At 39.5% G+C, this 8,593-nt stretch overlaps 1 protein-coding gene across 1 annotated transcript; it reads right to left on the bottom strand.

Annotated features, from left to right (window-relative positions):
* Positions 1–1,155: 1,155 nt before the first annotated feature.
* LOC133484220 (CD59 glycoprotein-like) lies at positions 1,156–6,886 on the bottom strand. Its single transcript, XM_061786482.1, has 5 exons — positions 6,742–6,886; positions 6,433–6,511; positions 6,120–6,221; positions 2,347–2,420; positions 1,156–2,274 (listed from the first exon to the last, which is right to left on the bottom strand). The coding sequence occupies exons 2-5, from the start codon at positions 6,485–6,487 to the stop codon at positions 2,152–2,154; spliced, it is 354 nt and encodes a 117-aa protein (XP_061642466.1). The 5' UTR covers positions 6,488–6,511; positions 6,742–6,886; the 3' UTR covers positions 1,156–2,151.
* Between the last annotated feature and the right edge of the window lie 1,707 nt (positions 6,887–8,593).

Raw genomic sequence — 8,593 nt, 5'->3', positions numbered from 1 at the left:
ATTTAAAAAAAACACCTTGGTTTTGGCATTTGAGTGTCCAGAAAAGGCCCCTCTACTTCTGTTTGACCCAGTTTTTAAATCCGTTTTGTCTATATTTGGCTAAGACTTCCCCCTTTCCGCTGATTGGTTCCCTCCGTGTAGAAGACCCACTTGTGAGAGCACACGTGTTTGTAATGTTGACAGCGCTGGCTTGGAAGTGGTGAGGTAGGCAGAGAGCTTTGCTCATGGTGTCGATAAGCTCGAGAAATTTGAATGACCTGATTTCAGGCCTCTCGGCAGAAAAATGTCGGGAACCCAAGAATGCATGGACAATTTTAATGCATATTTCACGTTTACTGAAGCACCATAGGGCATGTATTACATCCCAAACACTAGATAATGTTGGTTTGGTAAAATATGTCACCTTTAAAATGTCAAAGAGTGTCATCAGCAGGTTGTAACAGAGATGCAGAAAAACTGAAAGAGTCACAAAAAGGCATAGAAGTGGACATCCTTTGAAATAAAAAATACATAAATAAAACACCTGTTGTTAATCTTGCCGTTCAGCTAATTGAAACAGAACAGCAAGTTCAAGTGCAAAAAATACTGGAACATTGACTTGTTGGACATGTATTCAAAAGTTAAAGGACGGTTTACAAAATAAAATTTAAAAAAAATATTTTTGTCAGATTTGTGAAAAACTGTAAGTCTGACATGACAGTAGTACATTACTAAAATGATGTGTGGAAAAAAAAAATCAGCCCTCTCTGGCCCCATCTTGTACCTCAAATATGATTTTTAAGAAACCATGGCACGCGAGGATAAAGAACCAATCAGAGACCGAAGGTGTGATCGATGAGGTGTCAATCATTTGCCGCTCCTCTTTTAAGTCTAAATTAAGTTCACCTGTAAAGGTCATAGGGCATTTTAGGTTCATCCAAAAATTTCAAGAATGTTGAAAATCACATTTAGTTGCCCAAGGTGGAAGCATCAACAACAATATAATTCACCAACTTCCCAAATAGATAGAGCAAATAAACCCGTGTTTCTACTTATATCCAGTTGTGTGATGGAGTGAATGAGAAAATGCAGTCTGTTTGGATATATTGTTATCAACTATAATAAGCAAGTTTTTTTTTTTTTTATTTCTAAGAGTAGAATCCAAGTAGAGTGATAAATTATTCACATATAGCATTTATTTTGTTTACAGTAGTTACAAGGAAAATTACAACATTTGAACATTAAATATACATTTAAGCACAGGTGTCAAACTCAAGGCCCAGGAAAGCGTGCCACAATTTTTCAAAACTAGCCTTAAAATGAGAACCAAATGCAGGGGCAGTTATGTAATATGATCGAGCGATTATTCCCACACTTAACATATTAGGTAAGGGACAAGTAATAGACGCACGCCGTGAACAACCACAATGCAGCTCAGCTTCTGACTAGCGGACGTCATGTCTAGTCACATGTTGTTTTTTAAGTAGTGCAGCCCAAATGCAACGTCCACCGGCATTTCAACAGCCTAATAAGCCAGCATAGTAATTCCGACTGTTCAAATTGTTACAGATGTACTTGTCTGCGTCATTTCCTAAATTGAAGACAAACTATTTATGTTGCACATTCCTAAAAAGAAAATGTTCAAGCTGTTGTTTCATTTGAAATGTCATTAAATCTGTCCATTTACAGAAAATATTAGCAGTTTGTTTTGCATTTTGTTCCCTTACTGTATTCCAATGGGAACCAACCAATGACTGTGAAACCAAGGTACATACCAAACCATGATTTTTGGTGCACGGTTACAGCCCGAGTTATTACATACATATATATATATATATATATATATATGTGGTTTCACCAAAATATAACCGCCCCCTGCCTTTAAGTGAATTTATGACATCAAGTAGTAATAGTTGTTTCTAATCTATGTCCTCATCACAATGAGACAAATCTTGAAGTGCTTGTTTTTTTGTTTGTTTTTTGATTTTTCTTTTTGGTCAGTGTTCATTAATGATGCAGCTTTAGATCAAATACATAAATCGGGATCATATTAAAACTCTGCAAACATCAGTGAATTTTTATATAGAAAAGAGACACCTGTCCAACTGATAATCAGCTCCATGTAGTCATTGATGATGTGATGGGAAGCTGGGATCAATCAAACCGGTGGAGTTAGTGGGTAACCCACCATGTGGCAGCTACAGATGCCAGCACACCAATAAGAGAACTTACTGCTGAAGAATGGGCGGAGTTACACAGATCCGAGTTGCAGCACTTGAATGTGAAACTGGACACCTATGAATCAATAGACGGGAATCAATACTTTCAGAAAACTGCGCTACTTCACTTAATAACTCGGTGTTCTACCTGTGGGAACATCTGTCCCAGTCGGCTGTACTCGCAGTCTGAATACTTGAGGCACTGGCGGAACGTCATCCCTCCTGGAACACATGCAGAAAAGAACCATTTGAACCTCTCATCAAACATTACTGAACAGAGTCCCAATCTGCTAAGTCTTGAAGAATCACCAAGAACTTTTCTGTCTTCACAATTCTTACTCAGACGTTATCTAATTATTTTAGTTTGGTGTTTCCCAATCTTTATTGATTTAAGGCCTATATTTCCCATTATAAAAATCCAACCATATACCACCAAACAAAAATGTTAATGTATATACGGTGGTGCCTTGAGATAGGAGTTAAATTTATTCCCTGATCACACTCGTAACTCAAATAACTCATATCTCAAACCTTTCCACATTGAAATGGAAATGCCATTAATACATTCCAGCCTCCCACACATAAAATTGTAATGTCTTTTTTAATGATAATGTAGCACTCTATAATCATGTAATTTAGGAAAAAACATACAGTACAGACATAATTAAATAGAATTTGAAAAAAATAAACAGTTATTGTCACACTTTCTCATTCAATTCAATGCACATTGTGCTGGTGCCCGCCTTGACCACTTGGGGGCAGTATAGTATAGCAGTCTCAGCTCCTCGTAGAGGATAAAGAATATATGACTGTGAGAACTGTTAGGGCAAAGACGTCTCTGTTCAAATATCAGTTCCTTAAAGGGTGATATATGGATTTCCCATGATGTGTTAGCGTTAGCATTAGGATTAAGCTAGGGAGCTAAAGGCAAAGCTATGTGTTTGTTCAAAAAAAACAATTCTCCTAGTTTTATGTTGAGTTTGACAATAAACTTGAACTGGGAGTGGCATTAAAGAGCTTGAAGCCTCTTTTTCTGAAGGATTGTTCACTATTTGCCAAAGTGCTGCTTACTCTGAAGTGAGTTGAGATGAGATCACTGCCACCAATACTAAAGTTTGAGCTCTCAAGTCAAAGCAAAAAATTGGCAGAATGACAGTTCGTATCTCTAAAAACTCGTAAGTTGGGAAACCAGTAGCTCCAGGCACCAATGTATGCCGAAATAATGACGATCTCATCTAAATTTACTCACAAATTTAATGAGGCACACTTAGCAATGTGGCCGAACCTAACAGAACCATCACGCAGTATGCAAGGTCAAGCAAATAGTTTTCAAGAATGGCCGACCGTCGGCCACTATTCAAGATTTAAATCGCTGGTGAACTGCATCATGTCGCAGATATAACAGCCAATCAAAAATATACTTCCTTAAAAACTTGTCTTTCTAAAATATTGCAGAATAAATATTTTACAATGAAATAATAGAAGTTTTTTTTTTTAAACGTTACTTTTTTTTTTTTTTTTTTTTTAGTATTACTCTAATTACTGGAGCAGTGTTGTGAACCAATGCTCATGTTAGAGTTTTTGCTCAAGAGCGCATGCTAGCTGTGTTAGCTGCGAGTGATGCACCAAATTTTCAGCCAACAAAGATTTTTGGCCGAAAATGATCCCCAAAAGTGAATTTTCAGTTTTTGGCCGAAGGGTTTAGTCACAGAAATAAAACCGCTGAAACAGGATGTTGTGATGACGCAAGCAACACATGACATGTAGTCGCAAAATACGGAAATAAGTGATTGGGTGATACAGTAAACTTGTCACACAGGTCTGGCTGCAACCATGTTATATTGGACAGTAACCAATTTTGAAGAGCAAAATAGCAGGCAAATTAATAAGTGTCAGGGGAGAAAATAATACACAATAATGCTGCAGAGCCATACTGAACCAGAACCGGAAATGAATTGCTACATCAGCACTACGTCAGATGAGAACGGGCCTATATATTTAAAAGTAAATTAATACACTAAATATTTGTAATATACGATAAGATAACCTTTATTAGTTCCACAAGGGGGAAATGTGCATTGTTTCAGCAGCAATAGGGGATACAGAAAACACAAAAATAAGCACGCAAGAGAAGACTCGAAATTGGAGATTTTAGAGCTAATCCAATCTGGTACTAGTTTTATTTATTTTATTTTTTTTTGCTGACATTGTACAGCCCTATTAACGATTACAATTATAGAGTAATGATTAAGTTGTGCAAATGCACAGTATGCAGAATTATTTTTATCCAATTAAATCATAAACTGCAATATCTGTCCCGCGGCAATGTTCTTGACATAATTTTAAAAATCTGGAAAATTCAGACAAATTGTTCTGGAAGTGAATTTTTATAGGTTGGCAGCTCTGCAGTCATAGCCATAAATGCAATTTTACTAATAATTGGCATAGTAATTTCTTTCCGTGTTTCGGTTTTCAGCCCTGCTTTTCCCCATTTTCAGTTTTCGGTCAAGAATTTTCATTTCAGTGCATCGCTATTAGTTGCTATGCTATGCTGATTGGTCAAGAACAAATTTAGCTATCCATCCATCCATCCATTGTCTGAGCCGCTTCTCCTCACTAGGGTCGCGGGCGTGCTGGAGCCTATCCCAGCTGTCATCGGGCAGGAGGCGGGGTACACCCTGAACTGGTTGCCAGCCAATCACAGGGCACATCGAAACAAACAACCATTCGCACTCACAGTCATCCCTACGGGCAATTTAGAGTCTCCAATTAATGCATGTTTTTGGGATGTGGGAGGAAACCGGAGTGCCCGGAGAAAACCCACGCAGGCACGGGGAGAACATGCAAACTCCACACAGGCGGGGACGGGGATTGAACCCCGCACCTCAGAACTGTGAGGCTGACGCTCTAACCAGTCGGCCACCGTGCCGCCAAATTTAGCTATATAATAAAAAAAAAAAAAAAGTATTTTTATGATAATATGAGTAACGGTCGTGTTGGTTTGAGTGACACATTATGGCTGAAAACATTGGAAAAAAAGTGAATAATAGAAGGGAGGACTTAGCTTAGGTCTACCCAGGTTCTGAAGGTACCTTCAAAAATTTGGCAAAGGCTGAGTTAGAGTACACGTTAACATCTAACAGCTGGTATGGATTGGGGTTCTCAACAGTCCTCGTTTTGATTTTGTCCTTATGTTGCAACCATCATTAAAGAAAGTGTACTGTTCAAAATAGCCTCTGAAAACATCAAAAACTCCCAAACCATCGCTTTTCAGGAAACAAAACAAACCAATAATGCATGCTTGTTGAGCCCTTAACATTGCATTATCAAAGACTGCAAGCCATTTTCAACACTTTAGATTGGTCAGTAATGATGATATGAACTAAAAAAAAAAAAAGAAGAAGATATAAATAGAGAAAGGTAAAGTCAACCATGGTTGAGATGTTGACTGATGGATTGGGGGTCCTGTAAACCGAAAAAAACAAATATTCCACATCTATGGCCTTATTTAAGGGAATTATCTGATGTTGTCAGCTCCCAAAATTATTTTTGGTAAATGCGCTTTGTTTTGTGTCAGCCTAAAAAAACACCAGCTTCTGGCGTACAAATAAAATCTAATCTGAAAACCAAATACAGACAAGGTGTTACTTTTTTTGTGAGAACTTTAGCATTACTCTGGAAATGAGTAAACGTGTAGTAGCGGCACATTAATGTGAGTGCCAACATGCGCCAGCGCACAGACACAGAAAGTTACAGGTTTGTTGAGGTACAGCGATGGATTTAATGCGCAACAACGGGCATACACAGTTAGATGTAGTATAGTAGCAATACAGTGTAGTAACTATAGGAATTCCGAACAAGGACCAGAAGTTTCGGCATAATGGAAAAAAAAAACAATAATAATTGCAATAATAACAGCACCTCTCTCTGTGAGTGTCAGGCAGGCATCGTCATAGCTACAGTCTCGTTGTTTGGAGCAACTGGCAGTGTAATCTTTACAACTGTAACAGCGAATTGCTGTGCCTGAAACACAATCATCACACATTTCACATCACTTGTTCATGTCCTTTCTGCATGTTTGACAATAAGAACCTGATCATCTTCTTGAACATTTAGAACAAGAGAGTTGGTTTTTTTTGTGTGGCCAAAAACAAGGCAATCATTGTTTCGCAACAAATCCATTGTCATTCATCGGTACACTGTGAGAATATATTAATAAGAGGATGAAACATACCAAATCCCATCAGAGTGAAGCAGATAAGCAGAAAGATGCTAACGGAGAACTTCATGTTCACCTCAGCTCAGCTCAAATTCTGAAATGACAAATGTACTACTTTGTACTATCCGTACTACTATGTATCAACTGTATACGGTTTGTGTATTTTAACTATGTAAAGTACTTTGTCAGTCCTCTCTGTAAAAAAAAAATGCTATATTAATAACACTGACTTTTTATTTCCTACCGTGTGTCCCTCTGTGTGTACATTCAGGTGTGTGTACTGTACGTGTGTGTGTGTGTGTGTGTGTAGCGTAGAGTCCTCACCCAACTGCAGAACTTGATTGATGCCAAGTCATTCGCTAACTGACTAAAACTGTAAGTGGCTGAAAAATTAGGCTGGAGACCACATCCCCTGGGAGGAGCTTGTTAGAGCGGGTTCAACTGAGTGAAAAAGACAAATCTCAACAGATGTTCTTTAAGTGAAGGGTAAATACTTTTGTACTCTCAATTTGACAAATTTTTGTTTCAACCGTATCACTTTTTTTGTCCAAACACATTGATTGCATTGAGTCATTTCCCACGTGGTCGTTACAAGCTTGTGTACATTTAACAGTAGTATTAGCTTCTTCCTGTGAGGGCCCAACCAAGAACATGACAGGTGGTGCATGTGCATACTGCATTTATCATGCACACCAGCTAGTTAAGTCAAATTTATTTACACATTGCAATTCACATCCGATGCTATCTCAAAGTACTTCACACATTGAGCAGGTTAAGAACCACACTCTTCATATATTAAGAGTGATAATATAAAAATCCCCCAAAAAATCAGGAAAACTGAAATGGTAAAAAAACAGTTTAACACAATGGGCTCTATTTTCCTGACTGACGCAAATCTGGTGTGTGGTGTAACACTGCGAAGGGGCAGGTTACTCCGTGTTGTCGTAATCTCGCAGATGCGCGCAGTGAGCGTATTCAACAAAAGGGGCCGTCTGCGCTGGTGGGTGTAAACACAGCTGACTTTATTTGCCGCCAATCATCCATCCATCCATTTTCTGAGCCGCTTCTCCTCACTTGGGTCGCGGGCGTGCTGGAGCCTATCCCAGCTGTCATCGGGCAGGAGGCGGGGTACACCCTGAACTGGTTGCCAGCCAATCGCAGAGCACATAGGAACAAACAACCATTCGCTCTCACAGTCATGCCTACGGGCAATTTAGAGTCTCCAATTAATGCATGTTTTTGGGATGTGGGAGGAAACCGGAGTGCCCGGAGAAAACCCACGCAGGCACGGGGAGAACATGCAAACTCCACACAGGTGGGTCCGGGGATTGAACCCGGGTCCTCAGAACTGTGAGGCTGACGCTCTAACCAGTCGGCCACCGTGCCGCTGCCGCCAATCAAAGCGGCTTAATTCATTCATTCCCTTTAAAGGTCCCATATTTTGGCTATTTAGACCTCCATATTGTGACTCGCTAACATGAACTTAGTATAAAAGCGTCAATTTCATAAAAAAAAACAAAAAAAAAAAACACTAGTTTTGTCATACGAGTGCCCAGAAAAGGCCCCTCTCACAGCTACTTCTGTTTGACCCAGTTTGTATCCACTTTGTCGATATTTGGCTAAGGTCGCTCCATTTCCTCTGGTTGCTTGCCTCCGTGTAGAAGACCCACTTGTGAGAGCACACGTGTTTGTTTTGTTGACAGTGCTGGCTCGGGAGCGCAGAGGTAGGTGGAGATCTTCGCTAGTGACGTAGATAAGCTCGGGAAATTCGAATGACCTGATTTCAGGCCTCTCGGCAGAAAAACGTCTTGAACTCAGGAATGCGTGGATGATTTTAATTAATATTTCACGTTTACCCAGGCAGCATAGAGACAATATCACATCCCAAATACGAGAAAAAGTTGTTTTCGCAAAAGAAGGGACTTTAAGTGAGGCGCAGTGACCGTGTCACATATGGAAAGAGCAATCAGTGCTGACCAGAGTTTTGTCACTTGGTCGGTGTGACAAAAGACAACATGATTAAATACAGGATGAGCTGCGAGCGACTTAAATATGTCCACAGACCTCATGCGTCCATCCCCACCTGAACCATGTTTGATGTCCGCTGTTCACATGTCTATGAATGAAATACTTCTGATCCACGCCACATGTCTGCGGAACTCGTATGTATCTGCCT

This window comes from Phyllopteryx taeniolatus, chromosome 1, assembly GCF_024500385.1.
Source record: "Phyllopteryx taeniolatus isolate TA_2022b chromosome 1, UOR_Ptae_1.2, whole genome shotgun sequence".
Lineage (NCBI taxonomy): Eukaryota > Metazoa > Chordata > Actinopteri > Syngnathiformes > Syngnathidae > Phyllopteryx > Phyllopteryx taeniolatus.
The sequence above is the reverse complement of the archived record's forward strand: the minus strand, read 5'-3'. Positions and strand labels throughout refer to the sequence as shown.